The sequence below is a fragment of the Heterodontus francisci genome, chromosome 4, assembly GCF_036365525.1.
Source record: "Heterodontus francisci isolate sHetFra1 chromosome 4, sHetFra1.hap1, whole genome shotgun sequence".
In the NCBI taxonomy this organism is placed as follows: Eukaryota; Metazoa; Chordata; class Chondrichthyes; order Heterodontiformes; family Heterodontidae; genus Heterodontus; species Heterodontus francisci.
The window spans coordinates 56,968,258-56,985,521 of record NC_090374.1 but is presented as its reverse complement, the minus strand read 5'-3'; the positions used below and the strand labels follow the sequence as shown (position 1 = coordinate 56,985,521).

Genomic DNA, 17,264 nt, shown 5'->3' with positions numbered 1-17,264 from the left:
CTTGAAACTTGGTGTGTCTTAACTTTACAAATGCAGTTCTGAAACCATAAGCATCTGATTTCTTTATCCTATTCATGCAAGTCTACCACATAACTAATGCTGATGCAGTGCATGGTGATCTCTCCCTCTTAATTCGCTTGCAAGGAAGGATAGCTTTATTTAAGATGCCACATTAGACTTTGTATGGAACAAAATTTTGAATGCTTTCCTGTCCTAAACAAAACATTAATTTCAGTGGGCCCCAAAGTTGTTCTGCAGACCACTGTGCACTTGTCTGACCACTGCATATCAATAATATAAAAGATATGCTGCAACTAATATATTCGAAAGATCACACTTGAAAATTTCACATATTACCATTTTTGAAGTTCAACACTACTATTGGGCAATTTTTCTGTGCCTGGTTTTCATATTTCAAGTACAGTTTTACAATCCTTTGTAAAGGTAAAATATCAGAGCCTTGGACTGCTGCCATTTGTAAACAGCATCTTTAAACAAAAAGTGTCCCAAAATAACAGTAGCATAGATACAGGCACACAAGTTTCAAAAAGCAGAAATCATTACAAATGGGTTTGATAGAAATTGAACTCCATAAAAATGGTAATTTGTAGAAACCCAAATGATTCATTAATGTCTTTCAGGGAAGGGAACCTACCCAGTCTGGGCTACATGTGACTCCAGTCCCACATTATGCAAGGGTAACTTGGGATTGTCAATAAATGGACACTTACTAGTGTTGCCACATAGAGTACACAAAAAAACTAAATTGACAAAGGATCCTAAAGAGGGAAGACACTAACTAGGAACGACTTTTATTTTTCCAGCACCCGCACCCCGCCCCCCCATCCTCCACCCACCCCGTACTCAACTTTACTGTGCATAATATGCAAAGAATGCCACAAGCAGTTGATTAAAGTGTGATGGAACATCTTACAGTTCCCAGTTAAAATAAAACTTGAATTTTCATAATTATGACACTAATATTAAATTCAGTTGTGGCACAATATACCTTTTATCACTCCTTAAAAGACTCATGCCACTGCTGGGAAACCTTATGCACCAGTTTTATTGCATGCTTGATGCTGGTGCAATTTGATGTTTTGCATCAGACATTAGGGCAGCAGGGCCATTTGAGACCTCAGGGGGTGGATGTCCTTGCCTTTTTGCAAGATGCCCCAGGCCCAGGTAAGGGTCCCAAGTTCAGGGTTATGAGCCACGGCCAATGACTGCAGCAATGAATTTTTGGTGGTGAAGGCTTAAGAACTAGAAACTCAAGGAATAATGGCTGCTTACAGTGGAGAGGACTCGTGTTTCCGTTAAATCACACATAAGGAAGGCAACAGGAAACTACCTTATGTACTTTCTTCCTCGTCAACTTGCTCACTTCTCATGAAGTTAAAAAAATGGTAGGCTCTTAGGAGCAACCGAGAAGGAAAGTGCAGGACCGTGCAGTGTGGAGAAATGAGAAGACCTGCCCTTGGGCAGATCACCACTACACCACAGACATGAAACATACAGCAAGATCATCTGAAAGAAATGGCCGCACACCCCCTACTACTGTGCATCAACTACAGTACAACTTTGTAATGTGCTATTTTGCACCAAACGTGCAATCTGTGTGTGCAGTTTGCAATCATTAGCAAACTATTAGTACAGTGCATCAGCTTTATCAGTGGAAGACCAAGTTTAAAAACAAATTTAAATTTCTGATGAGATATAACTATTCTTTCAGGTTAATTCAGACACTGGAAGCCACACACTATGGAACAGACAATAGATCCATGAAACATCCATCAACTAGCTCCACTTTCCCAGAATAGACAACAGTGCAATCAGCATTTGTTACTTCATCCGTCCAGTTGTACTGCTCTCAAATGTTCTCCACATCTCTCTCCTTTAAGACTGTCCTTTAAAACCGGCTTTGACCAAGCCTTTAGCTTTGTGTCCTAATATGTGGCTGTGTCAAATTTTGTTTGATAACACTCCTGTGAAGCACCTTGGGACACTTTGCTATGTTAAAGGCACTAAATAAATAAATTGTTCCTCTTGTTGCTTGGTATAATTGGGCACAAGATTGCTCCACTCAGGAAACAATGAAAAGTTATACCAGTGTTTCAAAGATCAGTGAAGTTAAAGAACAACAAAAGTACAAACAATTTGACTGTGTGATCTTTGTGTTCCATTGATTGGAAATTTTATCTAACCAGATATCAGAGAACTCCCCAAATATGGTTAAAGGGATGAAGCAGAACAAACTATCAAGCCAGAGGCTGGATACCCAGTCAGATGGGAAGCTGCTTCAGATTCACCTCTGTACCTCTATGTTAGGGGACAAGTAGAGGAGATATTAAAAAAATGTTAGCCAGAGTTCATGCTCCAACTGCTATCAAGTGAACCTTGAAGTGCTTGCCTGTTGGGTTAAAACCTGATCAGGCTCGGTTGCAGTTCTGCAGTCGAATAGTCTGCCAACACTCATTGCACAGTTACCTGCATGCAGTAGTGGAGGACTGCTGCCACTGATTGGGCCATAAAATCAACAAGTATTTATATAGAATCAACACAGAAAGTGGTGTTTGATAAAAGGAGGAGGAAAGAACACAGGTAAAAATGAAAAAAAGAGGAAACTGGTTGGCACAAGTTAGACACTGGCCTTTTTGTTAAATCTCTGTCATCCAGGTTCAAAACCAGTCCAGGCAGATGGGGTCAAAGTCACGTATCTGCTGGCTGTTAGGATCCTACTTAACATTACCTTAATCATTTTAAATCACCTCAGTCTAGTTCCTAATGCCATGTAGCCTATAGCACAAAACTGTCTGCAACTGACAATTCCACTCAGGCCAGAGGATGGCTGATGTGAGAAGTGGAACAAAAAAGCACACTGGTGCACTGGAAGCACTCTTGTAATATTTCAGAAGAGACACATTTAGGGAGTGTTACTCTGTAGCTGACTGTACTACTCGAAGCGCTCCCTGGTCAGATGGCAATACTGGATGCCAGAAATGGAAGGTGTTCCATTGGCCAGAACCCTTCACCCTGCTGATTGTCAAGACTTTAAAAAAAATACATGCATAAATAATAAAAAGACAAAGACCAGGTCAAGGTGGGAGATTTGGAAATGAATTAAAATTATCCACACGGCTGCATTGGAAACAATAAAACAGTATTTTGTGGGGACTGCATCTATCTACTCCCCTTCTGTGTTTACTGGTGCTTGAACTGGATTTAAGTTAACTCAGCACAATACTGGTATCTTTCTAAGCTGGAGTTCAGATGCATGAATTTTCCAGCACACCAATCGTGATAATTAGCCAACTGTGGAACAAGAGATAGTACTCAAGAAATGCAGTTCAATTCTGAAGCAGCAAAATTTTAATATTCTTCCTTATATTTTCCTCTTTACTCACACCAGTCAGTCATTGGTTGAGAATGTGTAAGGGACCTGCTCTCATATGATTAGAGAACAGAGTAGATGGAGGACTGTTAAGCAGACAGAAAATTGGGAGGAGGTGAAATAATATGTCTAATTTTCATGAAGTTTCCATGGAATTGCAAAAAAAAAAACTGTTGGCATTTTTATGGGAACCTAGCCAAGACTAGAATTCAATTTTTGGGAGGAAATGGTAGAGAGTGGGAACACATGGCTATGTCATGTCTTGCTTTGTGGCATAATGCTTTATGACACCAATCAGATGCAACATCAAGTTACCTTTCCATGAAAAATACATCAATGTCATATTTTCTATGGATTTTTAAAAAAAGAGCACTTAATTATTAATCCCTCCACTAAACATATGCCTTTTACAACTGGTGGCTGCATTAGGTTAGCATGCTATCTTTTTGCCACTAGGCTCAAATCTAGCCCAGATTAATAGGATGATTGGTTCCTTTCTCTTTGATGACGATAAGGTACCCACTGGGCATAAACTGAAGTCTCTCAATCCATACCGAGTGGGGATGGGCACAAAAGCAACCATAAATTGCCAATCGCACTGAGGGCATAGGGCATGCCTGGTGCATGAAGTGTATATATTCATACTGGTAATCAAAGAATTCTCTTCTGAGGTAGGGGCTAAAGAAATATTGCTGTATCAGTGACTTGCTTACTCTGAATCTGGCTGTACTTGCCTAACGTGGGAGTACTTCAAGCTGACACTGAGTGATACAAATGGAAAGGGAAAAAGATGTTCCATTAAGTAGTAACATGCTATTTGAATAGAAGATTCCCCTCCCAAAGAAAATATAACATACAGCTGTTTATTGAAGAAACAAAGGCAATTTCAACAGCATACTGAAACAAAAACCTATATTTCTCTGAAAGAGAATAAAATTTTCACAGCATCTGTTTCTACTAGACAAACGAAGTGAAATCTAATAAAACAAAAACAAATTAACAAATACCTGTGCCTTCGTTTCTTGGGTGTTTTAGTACAGAGACTGGTACCATAACAGTGGGGGGAGGGGAGTTGAGGGTGCCAGATGCCTGAGCTTGCTGCAGAGGTGGAACTGTGGAACAATATTCTGATGGGATATTAGGGTTAGGGCTTGGACCAGTTGGACTCATCATTGTCTTAAATGCTTGAGCTGCAAAAGACCAAACAACATGCGCTGGTTTATGAACAGTTGACCTGAAACCACCTAACTCTTCTCAAAATCACAGCTGGGAGCATTTTGTGCAGTCGTTCACAGTAACTCATCAAATCACTAACTTAGCTGAAGTTCAATTCATTCAACAGGTCTTGAATTCAGAACTTGTTTCAAATGGAAAACTAGACAGACCCTTTCGGTTCCACATCAATTGCAATTAGAACTGCTTTCCTTCCACCCAGCCAAAATGTAACTTACATTAAAAAAAAAACTAGATGAAGGAAATGGCAAACAAAGCTAGAATTATGTGGATAAAAGACATTAAAAACGGCTACCTAACAAAGCTTACTAAAAATCTGCATCTTGTACCACAGGTTGTAGCATTTATAACCTAGCAGTTCAGCACCCAACTACTATATTTCGGTTAACATCTAGTCAGCAGATTATTCTAAAGTTATTTTGCACAATTGTGATTTATTAGCAAATTGTTAATCATGCTAATGTTACACATGAACTTGCAAATAATATATCTGGCTGAAAGTGTCAAACCTTTTGCATATTTTTCCTCAGTATAAGCACTGGAAAATGGAGAGCAAAACCCAAGTACTTACCAAGAAAAGGAATAAAGTATGAGCTCCACTTTTTGCCCCAAGTTTCTATCTTGCAGAACCAGGGGGAAATGGTGACCATTTACACACATGAGTGATTGTTGAGCTCACTTTTTTCCATTCTCCCATCTTTCTTCTATCCTCACATGAAAGCGTAATTATCAGTGCATTGGAACCTGAAGTCATTTGTTGACAGGCTGCTCAGTCATGGAAGCATTGCAGCAGTTAGTTGGCGTCACCCAGCACCCACTTTTCTGGGTTCTGAAAAAGGTCAACAACCTTAAAATGTTAACCCTACCTTCCTATCTCCACAGATGCTGTCTAACCAGCCAAGTGTTTCTAGCATTTTCTATTAATAATCCACTTTTCAGGAGTTATTGAATACATCATAAATGGGACAATGGCTAATTATTTCCCCTACCTATTCTTAAGGGGCATTAGGTACTGACATCACTACTGCCCCAGTTAAGATCGGCTAACCATGCAGATCCAGGTTAGAACATTGGATCGTCCTGGTCTAATTGCATACTCCACCAGTCAGTACATTTACCCAGTCATCAGTACAGTCGAGTTTTTTTTTGAGAAAAATCTTCAAACAATTTTTCCAAATTTGAAACTCAAGATAAAACCTCACCTTAAAACTTTAAAAAAGGTCAGTTAAAACACACTTTATCCGCGAGATGAAGTACAATTCCTATGTCATTAAGAGTACAGCAATGAAAACCTACTTCTACACTCCCTCCCTGACACTTGACTTAAGTGGATGGACTCATTTGAAAATGTTTCACTTTGTGTTTCAAACATTTACCGGGCTCCCGCTCTTCTGCAATAGGTATTAGCATTTCTAAGCTACAAGTCCTTCGGTCACATGGTCTCTGTTAATAAAGGCAGTATTTTGTTGCACTTCAACTGATGTGTGCAATTAAACAGTATTCACATCAACTAACAAATTAGAAATTTGATTTTCACATTAACCCTTTAAAAATCATAGAATCACAAATTTACAGCATGGAAGGAGGCCATTCGGCCCATCGCGTTTGCACTTCCCTGCTGACAAGGAGCCATCCAGCCTAATTCCACTTTCCAGCTCTTGGTCCATAGCCTTGGAGGTTATGGTACTTCAAGTACATACCCAAATATTTTTAAAATATTATGAGCATTTCTGCCTCCACCACCCCTTCAGGCAGTGAATTACAGATGCCCACAACCCTCGGTGAAACATTTCCCCCTTTAAAACTCCTACTTCTTACCCTAAATCTTTATCCCCTTGTTACAGACCCCTCAACCAAGGGAGTAGGGCCTTCCCATCAACTCTATCTAGACCCCTCATAATTTTACACACTTGAATTAGGTCTCCTTTCAGCCTCCTCTGTTCCTAGGAAAACTACCTTAGCCTATCCAACCTTTCTTCACAACTGAAATTTTTCAGTCCAGGCAACATCCTCATAAATCTCCTCTGTACCCTCTCTGGTGCAATCACATCTTTCCTATTGTGCAGTGACCAGCACTCCAGTTGTGGACTAACTAGTGTTTTACACAGTTCCAGCATAACCTCCCTGCTCTTGCCTTTATTAGGCAAGGCACAGAATGTAAGTATCCAGTATGCCTTCTTGACCACCTTACTTACCTGACAAGCCACCTTCAGGGATCTGTGCACTTGTACTCCAAGGTCCCTTTGTACTTCAGTATCCTGCCATTTATTGTGTATTCCCTTACCTTGTTAGCCTTCCCCAAATGTATTACCTCACACTTCGGACTGAACTCCATTTACCACTGTTCCACCCACCTGACTAGTCCTTTGGTATCTTTCTGCAATCTACAGCTTTCTTCATTATCAATGACACAACCATTTTTTATATCATCTGCAAACTTCTGAATCATAATCCCTAAATTCAAGTCCAAATCATTGATGTATATCACAAAAAGCAAGGGACCTAGTACAGAGTCCTGAAGAACTCCAGTGGAAACAGCCTAATCAGTAACAAAAACACCCATCGACCATTACCCTTTACTTACTGCCTCGGAGCCAATTTTGGATCTTACTTGCCACTTTGCCTTGGATCCCATGGGTTTTTACTTTCGTGATCAGTCTGCCATGTGAGATCTTATCAAAAGCTTTGCTAAAATCCATAAAGACATAAAATGCACTATCCTCATCGAATTTTTTGAGGAGGTAGCAAGGAGGGTCAATGTTAGTCAGACATGACCGCCCCTTAAATTTGTGCAGTCTTCGATTCATCCACATCTTTCAAAATGAAAATTTATCCTGTCCTTCAGAATTTTTTCCAATAATTTCCCAACGAGGTTAGGCTGAGTGGCCTATAATTACATAGTCTATCCCTTCCTCCCTTCTAAACAATGATATGACATTAGCTGCCCATTTACCTCCTCTCTCCTCACTATTCCAGGCCCCAAACACTCCTTTCAGCTGAAGCAGCGATTTACATGTACTTCTTTCAATGTAGTATACTGTATTTGCTGCTCACAGTGTGGTCTCCTCTACATTGGGGAGACCAAGCGCGACTGGGTGACCGCTTTGCGGAACATCTCTGCTCAGTCCGCAAGGAGGACCCTGAGCTTCCGGTTGCTTGCCATTTCAACACTCCCCCCTGCTCTCATGCTCACATCTCTGTCCTTGGATTGCTGCAGTGTTCCAGTGAACATCAACGCAAGCTCGAGGAACAGAAACCCATCTACCGATTAGGCACACTACAGCCTGCTGGACTGAACATTGAGTTCAATAATTTCAGAGCATGACAGCCCCCCATTTTACTTTCATTTTTAGTTATTTTTTCTTCTTTCTTTTTTACATTCTTTTTTTACAATCTTTTATTTTGCATTTATTTCATCTTAGTTTGTTCAGTTTGCTTACCCACTGTTTTTCTTTCAGGTTTGCACTTGCTGTTCAATATTCAGTGCATTAACACCTAATCTGTACTAATGCTTTGTCTTTCAACACATCATTAACATATTGTTTGCCTTTGCTCCATGACCTTTTGGTCAGCTATGTGGCCTGGTCCAATCTACACCTCCTTTGTTATCTCTTGCCCCACCCCGACTTCACTTGCTTATAACCTGTGACTTTTCTAATATTTGTCAGTTCCGAAGAAGGGTCACTGACCCGAAACTTTAACTCTGCTTCTCTTTTCACAGATGCTGCCAGACCTGCTGAGTGGTTCCAGCATTTCTTGTTTTTATTATATATGACATTAGCTGTTCTCCAACACCATGCCTGTAGCCAGAGGGGATTGGAAAATAATTGTCAAAGCCTCTGCTATTTCTTCTGTTGCTTCCCTTAACAGCCCACGATACATTTCGTCCTGGCCTGGGGGATTTATCCACTTTCAAAGATGTTAAACCCCCTAATACTTCCTCTCTCATCTTGATTTCATCTAATATTTCACATTTTTCCCTGATTGCAATGTGAGCAACATGCTTTTTTTTTAGTGAAAACAGACAAAGTACATTGAAGTAGGCCATTCAACCCGTCAAACCTGCTCTGCCATTCAATTAGATCATGGCTGATCATCTAACTCAATGACACTTTCCTGCGTTATCCCCATATCCCTTGATGTCATTAGTATCCAGATATCTATCGATTTCTGTCTTGAACACTCTCAATGATTGAGCTTCCACAGCCCTCTGGGGTAGAGAATTCCAAAGATTCGCCACCCTCTGAATGAAGAAATTTTTCCTCTTCTTAGTCTTAAATGGCCGACCTCTTATTCTGAGACTATGTCTCCTGGTTCTAGACTCAACAACCAGGGGAAACAACCTATCTACATTCATCCTGTCATGCCTTGTAAGAATTTTGTAAGTTTCAATGAGATCACCTCTCATTCTTTGAAACTCTAGAGAATACAGGCCCAGCTTCCTCAATCTCTCCACATAACACAATCTTGCCATCCCAGGGATTAGCCTGGTGAACCTCCTTTGCATTCCCTCTATGGCAAGGATATTCTTCCTTAGATGAGGAATCCAAAACTGCACACAATATTCCAGGTGCAGTCTCACCAAGGCTCTATACAATTGCAGCAAGATATCTCTACTCCTGTAATCAAAACCCCTTACAATGAAGGGCAACATACCATTTGCCTTCCGAACTGCTTTTTGCACCTGCGAGTTAGCTTTTAGCAACTCATGAACAAGTGGACATCAACACTTTCCAATCTCCCACCATTTAAGAAATACTTTGCCTTTCTGTTTTTTCCACCAAAGTGGACAACTTCACACAATCATATTTTATTCCATCTGCCATGTTCTTGCCCATTCACTTAGCCTGTCCGGGTCCCCACTGCATTCTCCTTACAACTTACATTCCCACCTAGTTTTGTGTCATTAGCAAATTTGGAAATATTACATTTGGTGCCCACATCCAAATCATTTATATAGATTGTGAATAGTTGTGGCCCAGCACTGATCCTTGCGGTACCCCCCTAGTAACAGCCTGCCATCCTGAGAATGACCCGTTTATTCCCACTCACTGTTTTCTGTCAAACAATTCTCAATCCGTCCCAGTATATTACCCCCAATCCCATATGCTCTAATTTTGTTTACTAACTTCCTGCATGGGACCTGGTCAAAAGTCTTCTGAAAATCTGAAACCACCACATCCACCGCTTTTCCTTCATCTATGCGACAAGTAGCATCCTCAAAAAATTGCAACAGGTTTGTTAAAAATGATTTCCCCTTCATAAATCAGTGTTGACTCTGCCCAATCATATTATTTTCTAAGTGTCTAGTTATCACATCCTTTATAATAGATTCTAACATTTTCCCTACTACTGACGTCAAACTAACAGGTCTGTAGTTCCCAGTTTTCTCTCTCCCTCCTTTCTTAAATAGTGGGGTTATATTTGGTACTTTCCAGTCTTCAGGAACGTTTCCAGAATATACAAAATTTTGGAATTATTCATTAAGAAGCATACTAACATCCTCTGCCTCCACACACTGGTTACCCCTTATGGTTCCTAATACTCCTTCTTCAGTTATCCTCTTGCTCTTTATTTATTAAAAAAACTTGGTGTTTTCCTTGATTTTACTTGCCAATATTTATTCATACCCTCTCTTTGCTATTCTAATTTCTTTTCTAATTTCACCCATACACTTTATACGCCTCTAGGCTTTCTGCAGTATTGAGCACTCAGTATCTGTCATAAGCTTCCTTTTTTCCTTTATCCTCTCCATAAAGCCCCTTGACATCCAGGGGCCTCTGGATTTGTTAGTCCCACCCTTTTTCTTTAAGGGAACATACTTGCTTTGAACCCTCATTATCTCTTCTTCGAGTGCATCCCACTGATCTGGCTCTGTTTTTCCTTCAAGTAATTGTTGCCAGTCTACTTTAACTAAATCACATCTCAGCTTAGTAAAATTAGCTTTTCTCCAATTGAGAACTTTTATGTCTGGTCTACGTCCTTTTCCATTAATTACCTAAATCTAACTGAATTAAGGTCACTTCCAAAGTGCTCCCCAACTGATACACCTTCCACTTGCCCAGCTTCATTCCCTGAAACTAAGTCCATAACTGTGGGCGCACAGTGGCGCAGTGGGCGGCGCATGGTTAGCACCGCAGTGGTTAGCACCGCAGCCTCACAGCTCCAGCGACCCGGGGTCAGTTCTGGGTACTGCCTGTGCAGAGTTTGCAAGTTCTCCCCGTGTCTGCGTGGGTTTCCGCCGGGTGCTCTGGTTTCCTCCCACCTCCAAAGACTTGCAGGTTGATAGGTAAATTGGCCATTAAAAATTGTCCCTAGTGTAGGTAGGTGGTAGGAGAATGGTGGTGATGTGGTAGAGAATATGGGATTAATGTAGGATTAGTATAAATGGGTGGTTGTTGGTCGGCACAGACTCAGTGGGCTGAAGGGCCTGTTTCAGTGCTGTATCAATAAATAAATAAATAAACCGCCCCTTCTTGTTGGGCTTACTACATATTAGCTGAAAACATAGCCAAAGGTGGAGTACTCGGAGGTTCTGTAAGAAGACTAAACAGCAAATTTTTCAAAATTCACTGGTCCAGTTTCCATTCATTATCTGATGCACATCTTCAGTGAAAATGTCACTTATGAACATGAAAATTTAACTAGAGTCACAGAGTTATACAGCACAGAAACAGGCCCTTCGGCCCATCATGTTCATGCCAGCCATCAAGCAATATATTCTAATTCAATTTCCAGCACTTGGCCCGTAGCCTTTCAAGTGCTCATCTAAATACTTCTCAAATGTTGTGAGGGTTCCTGCCACTACCACCTCTTCAGGCAGTGCGTTCCAGATTCCAATCACCCTCTGCGTGAAAATATTTTTCCTCAAATCCCCTCTAAACCTCCTGCCCCTTAGCTTAAATCTATGCCCCCTGGTTATTGACACCTCCGCGAAGGGAAAAAGTTTCTTCCTATCTAACCTATCAATGCCCCTCATAATTTTGTATACCTCAATCAGGTCCCCCCTGAGCCTTCTCTGCTCTAAGGAAAACAACCCTTGCCTTTTCAGTCTCTCTTCATAGCTGAAATGCTCCAGCATAAGCAACATCCTGGTGAATCTCCGCTGCACCCTCTCCAGTGCAATCACATCCTTCCTACAGTGTGGTGCCCAGAACTGTACACAGTACTGCAGCTGTGGCCTAACTAGCGTTTTATACAGCTCCATCATCACCTCCCTGCTCTTATATTCTATGCCTCGGCTGATAAAGGCAAGTATCACATATGCCTTCCGAACCACCTTATCGACCTGTGCTGCTGCCTTCAGTGATCTATGGAAACATAGAAAATAGGAGCAGTAGGCCATTTGGCCCTTCAACTCTGCTCCACCATTCATTATGATTATGACTGATCATCCAACTCAATAGCCTGTTCCCACTTTCGCCCCATATGCTTTGATCCCTTTAGACCCAAGAGCTATATCCAACTCTTTCTTGAAAACATACAATGTTTTGGCCTCAACTGCTTTCTGTGGTAGCAAATTCCACAGGCTCACCACTCTCTGGGTGAAGAAATTTCTCCTCATCTCAGTCCTGAAAGGTTTACCCCATATCCTTAGATTATGACCCCTGGTTCTGGACTCCCCCACCATCGGGAACATCCTTCCTGCATCTACCCTGTCAAGTCCTGTTAGAATTTAATAGGTTTCTACGAGATCCCCCCCTCACTCTTCTGAACTCCAGCCTATACAATCCTAACCAACTCAATCTCTTCTCATAAGTCAGTCCGGCCATCCCAGGAATCAGTCTGGTAAACCTTCACTGCACTCCCTCCATTGCAATAACATCCTTCTTCAGATAAGGAGACCAAAACTGCACACAATATTCCAAGTGTGGCCTCACCAAGGCCCTGTATAATTGCAGCAAGACATTCCTGCTCCTGCACTTGAATCTTCTCACTATGAAGGCCAACATACCATTTGCCTATTTTACCGCCTGTTGCACCTGCATGCTTACCTTCCGCGACTGGTGTACGAGAACACCCAGGTCTCGCTGCATATTCCCCTCTCTCAGTTTATAGCTGTTCAGATAATAATCTGCCTTCCTGTTTTTGCTACCAAAGTGGATAACCTCACTTTTATCCACATTATATACTGCATCTGCCATGCATTAGCCCACTCACTCAACTCGTCCAAATCACCCTGAAGCCTCTCTGCATCCTCCTCACAACTCACCCTCCCACCCAGTTTTGTGTCATCTGCAAATTTGGAGATATTACATTTAGTTCCCTCATCTAAATCATTAATGTATATTGTGAATAGCTGGGGTCCTTGCACCGATCCCTGCGGTACCTCACTAGTCACTGCCTGCCATTCAGAAAAAGTCCCATTTATCTCTACTCTTTGTTTCCTGTCCGCCAACCAATTTTCTATCCATTGCAATACACTACCCCCAATCCCATGCGCTTTAATTTTACATGCTAATCTCTTATGTGGGCCTTTGTCGAAAGTCTTCTGAAAGTCCAAATAAACCACATCCATTGGCTCCCCCTCATCAACTCTACTAGTTACATCCTCGAAGAATTCTGGTAGATTTGTCAAACATGATTTCCCTTCCGTAAATCCATGCTGACTCTACCACTGTTCTCTAAGTGCTCTGCTATAAAATCTTTGATAATCGACTCTAGAATTTTCCCCACTATCGACGTCAGGCTGACTGGTCGATAATTCCCTGCTTTCCCTCCATCTCCCATTTTAAATAGTGAGGTTACATTAACTACTCTCCAATCTGTAGGGACTGTTCCAGAGTCTATAGAATCTTGGATGACCACCAATGCATCCACTATTTCTAGGGCCAAGTACACAAGTATGGACAAATATACCAACGTCCCTCTGACCCTCTGTACTTCCTAGGGTCCTACCATCCATTGTATATTCCTGTGCCTTGTTAGTCCTCCCAAAATGAATCACCCCACACTTCTCACTATGAAATTCCATTTGCCACTGCTCTGCCCATCTTACCAGCTCATCTATATCGTCCTGTAATCTACGGCTTTCCTCCTCACTAGTTACGATACCACCAATTTTTGTGTAATCTGCGAACTTACTGATCATACCTCCTATATTCACATCTAAATCATTAACGTACACTACAAACAGCAAGGGTCCCAGCACAGATCCCTGCGGTACACCACTGGTCACAGGCTTCCACGTAAAAACAACCCTCGACCATCACCCTCTGCCTCCTGCCACTAAGCCAATTTTGGATCCAATTTGCCAAATTGCCCTGGATCCCATGGGCTCTTATCTTCTTAACCAATCTCCCATGCAGTACCTTATCAAAAGCCTTACTGAAGTCCATGTAGACTACACCAACTGCTTTACCCTCATCTACACATCTAGTCACCACCTCGAAAAATTCAATCAAGTTAGTTAGACACGATCTCTCCCTGACAAAGTTATGCTGACCAACCCTGATTAATTCCTGCCCCTCCAGGTGGAGATTAATCCTATCCCTCAGAATTTTTTCCAATATTTTCCCAACCACTGATGTTAGACTCACTGGACTGTAATTACCTGGCTTACCCCTGCTACCCTTCTTGAATAATGGTCCCACATTCGCTGTCCTCCAGTCCTCTGGTACCTCTCCTGTGGCCAGAGAAGATTTGAAAATTTGTGTTGGAGCCGCTATCTCCTCCCTTGCCTCACTTAACAGCCTGGGATACATCTCATCTGGGCCTGGGGATTTATCCACTTTTAAGCCCACTAAAACAGCTAATACTTCCTCCCTTTCAATGCTAATATATTCAGTATAATCACAATCCCCCTCCCTGATCTCTCCACCTACATCGTCCATTTCCATAGTGAACACAGATGCAAAGTCATCATTTAAAACCTCACCTACGCTCTCGGTTCCACACACAGATTGCCACTTTGGTCCCTATTGGGCCCCACTCTTTCTCTGGTTACCCTCTTGCCCTTAATATACTTATAAAACGCCTTGGGATTCTCCTTTATCTTGCCTGCCAGTGTTTTTTCATGTCCCTTCTTCGCTCTTCTAATTACTTTGTTTTAGTACCCTCCTACACTTTGTATACTCCTCTAGGGCCTTCGCTGTTTTCAGCGCTCCGAGTCGCCTCCTTTTTTTTTCCCTGATCCAATCCTCTATATACCTTGACATCCAGGGTTCCCTGGACTTGTTGGTCCAACCCTTCAACTTAACGGGTAGATGTTGGCTCTGAAGCCTCACAATTTCCTCTTCGAATGACTCCCACTGGTCTGATGAAGACTTTCCAACAAGTAGCTGCTCCCAAACCACTTTGGCCAGATCCTGTTTTATCATATTGAAATCGGCCTTCCCCCAATTCAGTACCTTTATTACCGGCCCCTCTTTGTCCTTTTCCATAACGACTTTAAATCTTACAGAGTTATGGTCACTATCCCCGAAATGCTCCCCCACTGACACGTCTACCACTTGCCCGGCTTCATTCCCTAGGATTAGGTCCAGTACTGCCCCTTCTCTTGTAGGACTTTCGACGTACTGGCTCAAAAAGCTCTCCTGTATGCAATTAAAGAATTCCGCCCCCTTTAAGCCTTTTACACTAAGACTATCCCAGTTGATATTAGGTAAGTTGAAATTCCCCATTATTTTTACACCTCTGAGATTTGCCTACATATCTGCTCCTCTATCTTTCCCTGACTATTGAGGCCTAGAGTACACTCCCAGCCAAGTGATTGCCCCCGTTTTGTTCTCAAGTTCTACCCATATGGCCTCATTTGAGGATTCTTCTAAGACATCATCCCTCCTTACTGCAGTAATTGACTCCTTGATCAACAGTGCAATGCCACCTCCTCTTTTATCCCCTCCCATCACGCCTGAAGATTCTAGACCCTGGAATATTAAGCTGTCAGTCCTGCCCTTCCCTCAACCATGTCTGTGATAGCAACAATATCATAATCCCATGTGCCAACCAACTCCCTCAATTCATCTGTCTTACTAGAAAGACTCCTTGCATTAAAATAGATGCAACGGAGCCTTGCATTTTTCACTTGTGCCTTAACTGGTCTATATTTGCTCTGCCTTCCAAACTGACTCAGTTTCTCTTCTATATTTGACTGAGCATCACCCCCTACCACACCACCACTCTGTATCCCATCCCCCTGCCAAATTAGTTAAAAACCCCAACAGCACAAGCAAACTTCCCAACAAGGACGTGGTCCCGTTTCGATTCAGGTGCAACCTGTCCAACTTGTACAGGTTCCACCTTTGCCAGAAACAAACCCAGTGTTCCAGGAAACTAAAGCCCTCCCTCCTGCACCATCTCCTCAGCCACACATTCATCTGCTCTATCCTCCTATTCCTATACTCACTAGCACGTGGCACTGGGAGTAATCCAGAGATTACAACCTTTGAGGTCCTGCTTTTTAATCTGCTACCTAGCTCCCTAAATGCTTGTTTCAGGACCTCTTCCCTCTTTTTACCTATGCCACTGGTACCAATGTGTACCACGACCTCTGGCTGCTCACCCTCCCCCTTCAGAATGCCCTGCAGCCGCTCCGTGACTTCCTTGACCCTAGCAGTAGGGAGGCAACATACCATCCTGCAGTCACGTTTGTGGCCACAAAAACGTCTATCTGTACCTCTTCCAATAGAATCCCCCATCACTATAGTTCATCCACTCCTTTTCCTCCCCTGCTGTGCAGCAGAGCCATCTGTGGTGCCAGGAACGTGGCTATTAAGGGAAAAACATGCCATCGTTAACTGCAGGAAGCAGTTTATGGATAGCTCAAGTAAAACTATTGGCACTAATCAAAAAGTACACCAGTCCCAAAGAACTGGGTGGTGCAGTCTTTAGACATTAGCCTTTCACCTCTGGGACCAGGGTTTAAATCCTTTTCAAACTGATCAAATTGAAATACCCTCTTTTTTTTTTTGAGTGTGCAGGCGATTTATTTAAATGCGTAGCCTCACACGCATGGTAACTTAGAGACCAACTTGTGTGCAGCCTGTACGGGGACTGTCAGGTTCTGCGCAGCTTAGAGGGAACATCGGTCTCTACTAGTGTCTGTTGGCTGCAACGATCCTACACAAAATGAGTCCAAGCATTGTCAATTCGGCACAAAACTGCCCCAAATTTAGCACAAATTCTCAGTTACTCACTCAGGCCTCAGTTTATTTGGTATGGGAAGCATCGCACTTGGATCTGAATGAAGAGAATTTTGTTCTGCATCCCACTATGCCATCCTAACCTAGGGTCACTGGACATCAGCACTGGGGAGTGTTACATTTTCCAGCACCAACATTTATCTCCTAAATGACCATAAACAGTCACCATTTAGCAGCTTTTACATTACAGTAAATTATGGGTTCAAGTGACAATTAGATGCATTTCTGAAGAGAGAGGAAACAGTGGAGATGACAGTAGGTGGAGGTAACATTTCATGACAAAGGAATAAGCTTGTTCGGCCATCAATTTTTACTGCTACAAAAATTCTTGTGACTGCAACCTCAAGAAAATATACTGATCTCAACTGACTGAGCTGGGATGAAGAACAAATTACTACTGCTGCACCCAAACATTGGAGAGAAAAGATGGGAAGGAAAGACAAGGGGATATTTTTTCCACTTTCACTTCAGCAACTAATGCAATTTTGAACCAAACT

The 17,264-nt window shown here is 42.1% G+C and overlaps 1 protein-coding gene across 5 annotated transcripts in view; it reads right to left on the bottom strand.

The window, feature by feature from the left end:
- Positions 1–17,264, bottom strand: part of LOC137369052 (zinc finger FYVE domain-containing protein 16-like) — a 107,610-nt gene that overhangs the window by 48,965 nt on the left and 41,381 nt on the right. For 4 of the 5 annotated variants that reach the window (XM_068029597.1, XM_068029600.1, XM_068029599.1 and 1 more), the window contains one exon: positions 4,399–4,581. The exons of the other annotated variant lie outside the window; for it this stretch is intronic. In XM_068029597.1, coding sequence (XP_067885698.1) covers positions 4,399–4,581 — 183 coding nt within the window. The remainder of the gene's footprint in view (positions 1–4,398; positions 4,582–17,264) is intronic. 5 annotated transcript variants of the gene reach the window in all.